At 35.7% G+C, this 12,260-nt stretch overlaps 1 protein-coding gene across 7 annotated transcripts in view; it reads right to left on the bottom strand.

The window, feature by feature from the left end:
* The window catches only part of LOC113504269 (phosphatidylinositol 4-phosphate 5-kinase type-1 alpha-like), a 63,301-nt gene that overhangs the window by 30,763 nt on the left and 20,278 nt on the right, over positions 1-12,260 (bottom strand). For 6 of the 7 annotated variants that reach the window (XM_026886493.1, XM_026886494.1, XM_026886488.1 and 3 more), the window contains exons 4-5: positions 2,679-2,890; positions 49-213 (exon numbers count right to left, since the gene is read on the bottom strand). In XM_026886493.1, the coding sequence (XP_026742294.1) occupies positions 49-213; positions 2,679-2,890 (377 nt within the window). Of the gene's footprint in view, positions 1-48; positions 214-2,678; positions 2,891-7,254; positions 7,571-12,260 lie in introns of those variants that run through there. The other variant, XM_026886492.1, reaches the window with a different exon arrangement.

The raw sequence follows: 12,260 nt of genomic DNA, 5'->3' as shown, positions 1-12,260 counted from the left end.
AAGTAGTTTCAACCTAAACTCTTCAGCCTAACTATGTTTTCCTCTCACCTGATCGAGGTTCAAGTAGTAGCCAGGCAGTAGTTTCTGAAGGAACTCGCCCTCCTTATGCTGAACAGTCTTGATGATAAACTCATCGTCGTTGGTCAGATAGAAGATACTGCCGGACGCCCCAGGGTTGCTCAGCTCGCGCAGCGGGGCGCTGCACATCGACATCTGGGGAGAATGATTAACATAATATGGTTTTTACGAGTTATATTGTTTAGTGGTTAGGCGTTAGTGTTGCCCTAGGTAAATTCTGTGTGTTAGGTATCCCTACCTATCAGCCTTTGAGATACAATTTACAGTGCTATCTTGTAAAGCAACGCGTTGCAAGCCTATATTAAATTTCCTGGTTGCGCTGACCATGATTTTGGGTTTGTTAACCAACATTCCACGATACTGGTGGTTAATTCAAATAAGTCACACTACAAGGTATTGACTATAAATCCTGTATCCATACAATGGGCAATTAAATCGTAACCTAACCATCTATCGCCGCTCGTCAATCCTGTCTTCTATACTATATACGTTCGTAGTAAAAATGCATACTTTAGTGACTGTTCTTTCAATCCTTTCTTATTCTGGGAGATTTTTGGGCACAGCGGCTAGTAGCACAGCCTGCATGCCTTACCACTAGGCTATCTCTGCTTCAAGACTTTTACAGAGGCAGTATTTAAAATACAAAGGTTAGTTTAAACAAATTATACTTCGTAGATAGTGTTCTATTAAGGCTTGATTCAAGTTTATAAAGACTCATATCATCTCTTATCCTGATACAAAAAGATAAAAAAAACCCGTCAAACGTCATCATCTATAAATACATAAATAATGACTGTCTAGCGATGGATACTGATAATAAAGGTTAAAACAATTAAATAATTGCTTTGCTTAGGGAGACGAGAATTTCGATTAAATCTGTATTAATCGATAAGAAATCAATTGATTAGGCACGTATAGATAAAATATATTTAAAACTTACTTTGGATGTTACAGAGGCCATGATATCATAGGATTATGTGAATTAATTAAAATAATTAAGAAAACACGTTTGAAAAATAAAATAAAATTTTAATACGTCATAAATATGTCATACGGACAGTCATAGCATTATCATGTGCTACTAGATATTAATGAAAATATTTTTATAAGAATCATCCGAACTTTTTAAATGAGAAAGTTCTCTATATGTTTGGATGTTTTCTTCGCAATAATTCAATTGTTCACAAACTAAGTATACTATCTGATTTTAAACTAAAAAGAAGGGGACTTAACAGTGACGTCACTTCTGTATATGAATTTTGCGAAGTCGTTACGTCACAAGTCCCCTCAAGTCGTCCCTCTCATGAACTTTAAAACAGTTTATCTTTGTTAATTATCAATCTAACGGACTTAAATGATTTTTACTTTGAATACTCAGTCCTACACTTAAATGTAACTGGCACGATATTTCTCATCTAACACAATAAATCAACATCTTTCCTTCAGCAATTAACTTCACAAACACTGAGACAATTCTGTAAAGAAGCTTCTAGAACCAACGTGACCACGCTAATGGTTAATTTAAATACACAGGACATAAGATTATTACAATCGACGCATAGCATTGTGCAAATAATTTCATTGTTAAGACGCTTTGTCAACTAAACCGGTCATCGGAACGAAGTAAATAAGATTTATGTAGTGTTTAATGTATGCAGTGTTTAATGCGGATGTATTTGTATGTAAAAATGTTTTTTTTTTGGAGCTAATATCTAGAAATCTCTATATATCTATAGTCTCTATTTTATCTACAGTAAGTAGGCGACCAAGTCTCCGATGTCAATAAATTTAAGTTTAAAATGAACTATCATACCAACACAAATAAATTTGAATATAAGGACGCATCGTTGGATACTAAAGATCAGGTCAGGTCAGGTATCGGAGACATTGGTCGCCTTATTTACAACTATAAAAAGAAAACTACCCAATTGGTCTAAAAATCGACAGCAGATTGAGAATGAAACCACAAAAAAAAAACTAAAATTCTTCATCTATAATTACGACCAATAGGCAAAGCTTTAACTTTAAGAGAAATATCAACTAGTAAAACACTGTGCAAGATACTAATCTACGATCACGATCAAAAGCTCCAATCTTACGAAAAAAACATAACAAAATAACGCTATCTTACAAATTATCGTAAAGATGGATTCATTATTCAATGATGCAACGGTTTACTCACGCGTATTTATCGGGATCAACCGACTAGTTTCGGACCCAACCAGAGTCCGGGGTCTCTAATCATGAGGACTCCGATTGGGCACGCTAGCATCATTTAATAATACCGACTCTATCCGTATCTTTTCAGAATGCTAAATTAAAAAAATCGAAATACCCACGTTTTAAAATTTCACTCCATTCAAATTTTATCAACATTGATCCAGCCGTTTTTATAGTTTAAAAATTGCATTGTCATCGGGTTTGAAGCTACCTTGAAAATTTTAGCCTACCAGCATATCGGGGAGTAACTCAAAATAAAAAAATCCAACAAGCGAGAAAGTGAGTGTATAACAAAAGACGTGGTATAAAAAAGTACCTACTGGTGCCACCTAGCTACGGTACCGGCCTAGGGCCAAGACTGAGTAATAAAGAGAACTTACCAGGAAATCGTCCGGCTGTATCCCGAACAGGTCTCGGAAGTACCTGAAGGCGATGGGCGCATATGTCTTGAACTTGAACTCGGAGTAGTGATGCGCCGGCGTGTGATTCGATCCCTCGTGGGGGAAGTTCGTCGTCTCGACCGTCATGAAGTCCTGCATGAGGAGGTCTCGTTCCGGCTTGGAGGCTAGCCCGCCGATTGCGTGCTGGATCCCTGGTGAAAAAGAAAATAAGAATTTGAATACACAAGTCAATACTGTAATTTTGTAGCTGTAGCTGTTTGACGGTAGCTTTCAATAAAAATGTAGTCAATTTATAACTAGTAAGAGTCAGAATCGCGACATAGATGATTCCGTACAAATATGCTTATGAAAAACAAATAAACCTATATTTTTATTTGCCGCCTAACAAATTTATGACCGTAGCAATCATTGCTTAATCTTGATCTTTATTTTTTAATCAAGGTTCCTGGTCGCACTGTCCCAAAAGTAAGCTAAGTCAAGTCGTTTTTTTTTTTTTCAATAATTAAAATGAGCCAAAAATACATTGTTTAGAAACATGAAACTAGTATCAACGACAAACGATATTTCCAACTTTGCCATTACCAAAACTTCGAACATTCAAAATGACTACATCGAATACCTTTCCCTAGCAGGACATCAATAAAACTATAAATTAATGACAAACAGAATATAATAGAAGACTATAATACTTAAATTACCATAAAAAAAAAGATGCTTTATTCTCGAAGCTAATAAACAGGCAATATAATTAATAGCCTACAAGATAATTGAGTATTAAGATGCTAACTCATTTGTTCAACAGCGGCGGCTACAAGTCATGATTTAATAGTGCAGAGGGCTTACCACCACTCCCCAAAGCCAGATATCTACGGCTGTGGAAGCGAGATGAGGATATACACACTGTAGTGCGCTGTCCCGTTTCCACAAATACAGCTGTTTTACTTTAAGAGTTATTGGTTGGTGGTCTGAAGGTTGCTTGAGTGTTGAAACTCGCGTGCGGATGCAAAAAGTTACTGTAGATGAATTGTCATTAATTTATAGCGTTTAAGCATTTTGAATGAGAGGCAAAGTGAGGACGTTCGAAATACGGGCGTGAGGAGGTGCTGAAGTGGTGCCACGATTGCCTCATTTCTACAATTTAAACATTTTTTTTAAGAGTAGAAACAATACCACTACTTTTAGCTAGTGGTGTCCTAAGCCTGCGAAAGTATCGACTATAATTTTTGATTTTAGACAAATTTGTAGAAAACTAAATTTTGTAATAAGATCTTTTTATTTTTTTATTCGCGTATAGGTAAATCATTTGTTATAGGGAAATCTCTGCTTTACCCTTTTTTCAAGATGGCGGAATTTCTCTTGTCGCTAGTAGATCCACATATTTAGTAAGTTTCCAAAACCAGTCCACAAGCATCTTCTAAAGAAACTTATTTTGATAAATATAACTTTCATTGGACTATCTACAAAGTTGAGAATTTTTAATATAATAGCAATCACTTATTACAAAAGTTCAAAGGTACGAATTGAGAAGACAACCTTGACAATAAGTATGTGAATAAACATTGAACATTTAAATTATGAATAAATATTTGATTTTTTGTCGTTGTCTCAATTTTAGAAAAAAATAACTATTGTAGTCAAATATGAAGTGCCTTACGATGTTTTTCAAATAGGGTTGCCGACTCCCAACTTTGGAAACCAAGAAGACTTGCGTGAAACACTAGTTTTAAGAGTCCAGAACACGGACATGTCAACAATACTTTCTGAGGTATATGAGACCTGAGAAAGCTTCTTTTACAGACGACGAAAGGGAGACAAAAGAGACAATATATGACATCGTGTCTCTTTTGTCTCCCTTCCCCGACTTGCTGCTGACAAACTTCAGGAGGCGCATAGCACTTGAAAAACACGCACAACTTCCGCACTAATGAATTTAATTAATCCCCCTGTCGCGGAGTTTTCCAAACACTCACAGTCAAATGCACAAAAGCCACCCAAACTCAGGAAGAGCAGTGGTGGATCACACAACGCTCGTCTTAAGCGGGGACCGAAGGCGTGCGATACGTCGCGCATAATAGGTTTAGCATGTAAACCTCAACCTCTCGGCTATCCGTGCAATCAAGAAAATACAAGAACATCATAATAAGCTCCCAATATCAACAGAAACCTATCTATATGCAGTACAAACAAATACTTATCACATGACTAAAAGTTCATAGTTCTTTGAAGGTAGTCATCAAATATTTACACTAGGCACTCGTGAAGGTGGTTATTTCCGTATACTACGTGGTTTGTTACGTCGATCGAAGGTGGCGTATCAAATATTAAGGTAAGCATTCAAGACACTACACGAATATACATTTCAAGGCTTTCGTTTGGTTTTATTTTTGTAGATTAGTTTTCATTATCAATGGCTGGAATCGGGACACTATTACTTCGCTTTCACTGCTACAAATCGAAAATAAGCCCACGAAAACATTAAAATTGGGATAAAACTATCCTGTGTTAATTCTGGTTATAAACTATCTGTCAACCAATTTTCATCTAAATCCATTCAGTAGTTAGTGCGTGAAAGAAGATAAAACATTCATACATACAAACTTTCGCATTTTTAATATTAGTAGGAAGTAGGCCTTTAACTTGCACATGACCGGCTTATTTTTAAGTGTAATTAGCTACTCAAATTTTACTTAAAGGACAACCTGACTCAACTCAAGTATCTGTGTATTTAAAACATATTTACTCTACTCGGAAATCGAACTAGCGACATATTGCACACAATACTTAGAGAGATGAGTTATATCAATTGACTATCCATCGTAAATAACGTCCTTCAGTTCTTCCAAAACAAAAACCACCCAAACGCCTCCTATCATATCCTTCCACAAAAAAAAAACAGTTCAACATACATTGCCGTTCTAAAAATACTCCACAACAACAAAATATATACATGGCAGTCATTGTACGTTATAAGCAAACTTGACATTGATGGCACGGCCTTGGATTTGTATCAGCTTCCTATGCGCCACGGGAAGTCGTTTTGTTTTCCTCTGTGTTCTGTTGTTATTTGTTTAATGCATTGACGAAGATTAATGGTATAATTTCGCTGTTGTTTTAGCAAGTTTCTAAACTGATAATGGGAAGGGGGTTGGTTGTTTTCTAAACTTTATTCGTAAATGGGTAACTTTCGTTTAAAAAGTACCAGCGATCGCGAGCTTGGTTGTTGTTTAACAATGTAGAAATTGTCTGTTATTTCTTTTGGACTTCTAAATATACTCAAAACAAATATTATTAAAATCGGTCGAGCAGTTTAGCCGTAATAACCCCAATTCATATTCATAATGTAGAGTTGGGATTATGAGCAATAATATGTTATGAGGACACTATTGGTAGTTCATATCTGTCATATGCCGAACAAAAAATGATTGACACGAAAGCGATGCGCGTGAGTTACTCACGAGAGAATTTTGGGATCTCGCAAAAAAACCAAGTTAACCAGTAACCAATAAATGCGATATTGTATAAAATATCACAATATAAACTTAACCGATTTAGAAAACTGATTCTACCTATATAGCTTTAGAGCGTACCTTTATTTAGAAGAGGCAAGATATGTAATGTACATATATCGGCCAATTTGCAATGACCCCTGAGCAGAAGCTGACAAAAGCCCTCCTCTAAAAGGACATGCTTTACACCTAGTCATCACATCACAGACCTGGGCTTTCACCTTACATATCTCCGAGCGCTAACACACACTATTCACCTACAATTGCAATTTATTGAACCGACATGTCAAAATCGCGTATCTAGAAAAACGAGCATACTTAATTTATATAAATCCTCAAGTTCAAAACATGGGACTCGATAGTTCGCAAATAAGTATGCTCTATCATCATCATCCTTTTTAAGTCCACCGCTGGACATAGGCCTCGACCAAGCTCTACAATGTTTCACAAACGAAACATTTACAAAGAATTCAAGGCAAAAATCAGAAATCCAGCCTGTTCTCTCTCACATTGTCCCTATTTAAGCTTGGTAAGCTATCGTTATTTGCACAAAGCGTTTGGTAGTTCCGAGACCTACATAAGTCTTGGAGACTTGGCAGTCGGCCGTGTTTTGCTCGCCTGGTAGCCAAATTTTTAACCACTATTGCCTCGGCGGTAGAAATTCTTGGTGTGTCGTATTGACGGAAACTTTGATTGTGAAAGCTTGTGCACATTTACAAAATATAAAACAGTTCGTTATTTTAAAATCTGACGCGAAAAAAGGGGCTTATCAGTTTGATGCATCTGTTTCTCAGCAGCATCATAGCCACCGTTTTTTTAAGTCGCACCAGTGGGAAGGACGTTCTTAAACCTTCATATTTTCAATTTGTTTGACTCATATTATTTACAAAAATTGATATAATACAAATTTGAAGTTTCTGAAGAATGACAAACCAAAATCCCTTTAAAATAGACTCGTAAATTTTCCTGCTATAGAAATATCATTTAGGTAAACGACGCAAATAAACAACTCGCAATACAAAAAAAATACTTTAATTAAATTCACTCACCACATCTCACATTATCCATTAAAAACTGAGCCATATTTTGAGCACCCAAAAAACTCAATCACAAAACAACATCACTCAATACACCATCAGCAAAAACAGAAAAAGAGGAATCCGAAATGCACGCAAAAACCATCACATCCGAATCACAGACCACCATCGACCACAGTTCGAAACACTAATGACATTTAACCGAAGAATTTCGCTCCGTAAATTTCCTTAATCCATTTTCCTCAAATTAATAAATATTATTGGAATCACGGTGGCTGACCGATGACTACTGTCCTTCGAGTACGGTCAAACAACTGACACAAATCCCTACCAATATTATAAATGCGAAAGTATAAGACTCTGTCTGTCTGTTACGCTTTTACGTCTAAACCAGTGAACTGAATGTAATTTGGTACAGAGATAACGTTGACCTTGAGAAAGAAAATAGGATAGTTTTTATCCCGGACTTTTGAAGAGTTCTCTTGGAAACGCGACATAACCGACTTCGACGGGGGCGAAGCCGCGACGAAAAGCTAGTATTGCTAATATCTGTGTGACAGGAAACTGGATATCAGTGGTGCTGCATTGTATTTGATGGTGACAGTACAGCGGTTTGTTTTAATAATCATTGTTTGTTTTATTATAATAGCTCGGGATGCTCTAGTGCTAGCAAAGATTGTTCTACTCGTCTCTCCCTTGAGAAACGAGTGACCAGTTCGATAAGAACGAGTACCTGTCAACTCCGCCTGGATCTACCTTGCTAAGATTTTCGCGTATTGGTAAATTGGCATAAGACAAATATGCCAGCCTAAATTCGAATCAAATGTTGTTATTATTAAATTTAATACTATTTTATCAGCATTAGCTTCTGTTGTCTGAAAATATCGTTATATGTTTAACGATAAAATGCTGTGATATAAATAAGTTCCAAAATAAAATATTAGAATTCATAGGCTATAGAAGACGAATAGTAACTGCAGCACACAGCGAGTCAAAATATAAGTAGCGATCTTGATGGAGTCTTCGGTAATTTTTGCCAGGATAAAAAAAATACTATAGTTTAAAAAAAATGATACAAATAACACACTCATCGAAAAGTTAGAATCTTTATAGAGATCAAGTAAACAAACCTGACGTTGATAGTTCAAAAGCCTTTATAAAATCCATTTAAACTTGTTCTAAAGACCTTACAAAAACGAGAAATCGTTCTTAGCATACCGCATACTAATTTATAGCAAAAGAAACATCGGAATCGATGACCTTTAATTTCGTAGTTCCCCGACAAAATTTCCCATTCACAAAAGTTCTTTAAATACATATTTTTTTATTTAAAATCCTTATGAACATTTTTTATTCTTTGCAAATAAACTGGAATTACTTCACAATTTGGAATAATTGCCAAATTAATGGCCACTATCATCTTCGCACTTTTTCATTTTTCCTGATTCTGGTTAAAATCAAAAGAGAACTATTATTAAAAAAATCGATAAGAAGTTAGAATCTGAATTCGGTGTGCCTACTTGCACTTCAAATAATACTAATACAGTGTTAGAAGCGAATGCACGACATTAAGCATCGTCTCTTTCATTTCCAAACACAAATAGATCAACTATAAGTTTAAATGAAACAGGTAATACCTACTTCTATTTAGGGAAAACATTTGTCCGTCGATAAATATAAAAACTCATGACATCAAAATGGAAACGAGTCCATTGCCTTCACAAGGCCTTGAACCGATGATCCTAATTCTCGTCTGGTATCAATTATCAAATTGAATGGTTCACAACGAATTGCTTTAGCGAAACAATTTGCTGTATTATTAAGTGTAGTTCTGTTTGTATCGTCAATGTCAATCATTATTGCTATGGCCAGGTGATTAAATGCTGGAAGGTTGGCTGGAAGGATACAGGTTTTGGAATTTCTAACACAGAAGATAGAGTTAAGCAAGTGAGTTAAGCGTTTATTATTTTTATCCAAATAATTCCATCGCTAAATGTCAGCTTTTATGTGTATATGTTTTATGTTACTCTGTACCTTTTTAATACATGTTAAAGGGTGGATGACAGAGATATGATAATAGGCTTAATGTATCTCATTGATAGGAGTGCGTTTATTAAATACTTCAATTATCAGAACAACGGCAACGGCAAAATATACTTAAGAAACCTTTAAATGAGTGTTGAAGATACGATGACATACCGTATAGTTTTTCAACCAAAATTACATCCTAAAAAAATTTAAATGAAAGCAGAAAGCATTAATCTCGGCGCCGTTACCAGTACCCAGATCTACAAAACAATCATACTGCAATAGATCATTCTGAACTTATTAAACAAATGAGCAACATAAATTGCAGGAATACGTCACACCCAACATTGATACCATAAGCGCATGCTAGATATAGACGTCACAGTGACGTCGATAAGCAGTCATCATACAACTATCTATAAACACAAACAGATCCTTTTCCCATAGTATGTTGGGTTAATTTTCAGGGTTATGGGAGTTAGGTCTAAATTATTATGACGAGAAAATCTGTTACGTTTGGTACAAGACAAAGCAAACAGTATCGTAATCCCTCTCAATCCAGACTCAGTGATAAATCAAGTGCCAAAATCCTATGGTCCCTAAATCCCCCCTCCTGATAAATGTATAATCCTAAAAAGAAATATTGCCGTTTTATTTGAAATGACAAAGCGAAAATTGGGTATATAATACCATTTACGAAGTACGATAAAAAAGCCCATAGGACGTTGTGAGAAATATCACGCGTCTTTCATACATTGCGGCGCTTCACAGCTCTGCTATCAAAAGGTATGTAACATTGACGGCAATGTATTGCAACTTGGACGAGTATTCTCGCACCGCCAAAATAAGTCTATATGATTCATTGTCTAATAATCCATCAAGTTTGGTTTTATCTAGTTCACCGCAATTGAGATATAGATAAGACATCATTAATAAGGTGATAACAAATCACGTAATAGCAATGATGGTTCCTTTTTGTATTTTATCTTGGACTTAGATATTACGATAATGAGTTCACTTAGAAACATACTCATGGTGTTGAAACAAGTCAACCATCCATTATTAACGCTATGTTTGCGAATGCCCAAAAAATATTGGAATTAACATCAATGAGGACTGGTTTTAGGTTAAGTTATAAAGAATTTGTTTTCAAAAAGACCAATAAATTGGTAACTAACTTGAGCACAAAAACATTCAAATGTTTTTTTCAAACATTTATCAATCAGACATTTTGAGGTACCCCACTCAATAAATTCAACCGTAGAATAGAGAAAAATATACATAAATATAAATTAGTTATGATGGGGTCGACTTCCAAAATTCTGAGTTCCTTTTTTTGAACTTAGTCACATGGCCTTACTATTAGTCGCATTTCCGTACGTTCCTATCTATTGGCTAGTAAGCTGAACTATAGACATAACTTGAAAACGACGACACAAAATACCCATCGCTCTCTCTATCCCTCTCTCCCTTTACCCAACTCTTTTAGTCTGGCAAAAACACTGAGCAGAGTTATCAGGACAATTTTAAAACAATAACAAACATGGATTTATTTATAAAAGCCGATGACTCAATAAGCGTATTCTTGATAAATGAATGAATCATCGGAAAATATTAAACACGCGCCAAATTCGCGAGATGCATTGGACACTTCCGTTTCCGAATGCTATTGTGATGTCCGCTTATTATTTTTATGGATGACGACATGTTTGTTTGTCTATTCTGAACTCTTCACCTAGGTTTTCACTTTCCGCGAGCCAAAAACCACGTACATGTGAATATAGGGCGCTATTACGCTTCCACATTTACAATAATATTGCTTTAAGAATTGGTATTGCCAATTCATAAAGAAATGCTTTTGAACAGTAGATTATCCAAGGACAGTACTTGTGGAAACAGTGTAATCGGAATATTTTTACACTGTGTGTGTATGTGTGAGAGTATCGTAATCCGAGGCTCGTAAGACAGCGTAGATCGACGCCCCTTTTCCACAACTGCTACAGATAATAATTTTTAAGAACAATTTACTCACTCGCGTTAATTAGGAAAGCCCTAATAGTTTAGGACCTAACTGGGAGACCTTAATCATGAGCTGACGCGGCGGCGGGGTCGCGAGCTAGCGAGTCTCACATCTACTTTAAGAGGTGTTGGTCTTCAACAAATAATGGAATTGTTCCATTGAATTCGTGACACCGGTCCCAAAATGAATTCGGATATGTCTTTAAAGCTATAAGGAAAACACCGTCAGTCGGGCAACAATCCAATTTGCGACAAAATTGTAACAGTGATAAATTAATGTTTACCATAATAATCAGTATTACAATAAATAGGAATGAGTAATGTTTACAAATATTTATTGTGTCTAGTGAATCATCTAATATTGTGCAAAATTACAAATATCGGTCTAATTTGGAATCATGTCATCGGGCAAACTTAATGTAAAAGACTAACACCCACATGGTTTTCAATAGTTTGGCTGTATCAAAATGATACCTAAATATTAAAAAAGACCCCAAACACCTCTTTCCAGTGCTTTTTTTCATACTTAAATGGTAAAACGGTTTACTGTCAATTGTATATATCGGGATCTCCCTGAAACGCATTCGTCTGACTCACGACCAGTCCGAGACAGTCAGAGTATGATTTACTCGCGACCCACCGCCGCGTCAGCTCATGATTAAGGATCCCGATTTGGGCAAAAAAACTAATCGAGTGATCCCGTTAAATACGCGTGAACAAACCTCTTTACTATTACATATGAATAATTGTCAAGCAGTTACTATAAAAATATGGTGTGATCGATTCTCAGACTTCTAGGTGACCTATCACAATTGTGATCATGACATTCCACAACAGGTTTCCCAATAATTCAGTGTTAGACAAACACGTTTGACCTGAGATTAAATATATCTATCGGAAACTCAGAGCTCAAAGAAAGGTATACAACAATAATATGAATCAACGTTACTAGTGTTAATTCTAATTAAAAA

Source organism: Trichoplusia ni, chromosome 21, assembly GCF_003590095.1.
Source record: "Trichoplusia ni isolate ovarian cell line Hi5 chromosome 21, tn1, whole genome shotgun sequence".
In the NCBI taxonomy this organism is placed as follows: Eukaryota; Metazoa; Arthropoda; class Insecta; order Lepidoptera; family Noctuidae; genus Trichoplusia; species Trichoplusia ni.
This window is presented reverse-complemented; position numbering and strand designations above follow the sequence as displayed.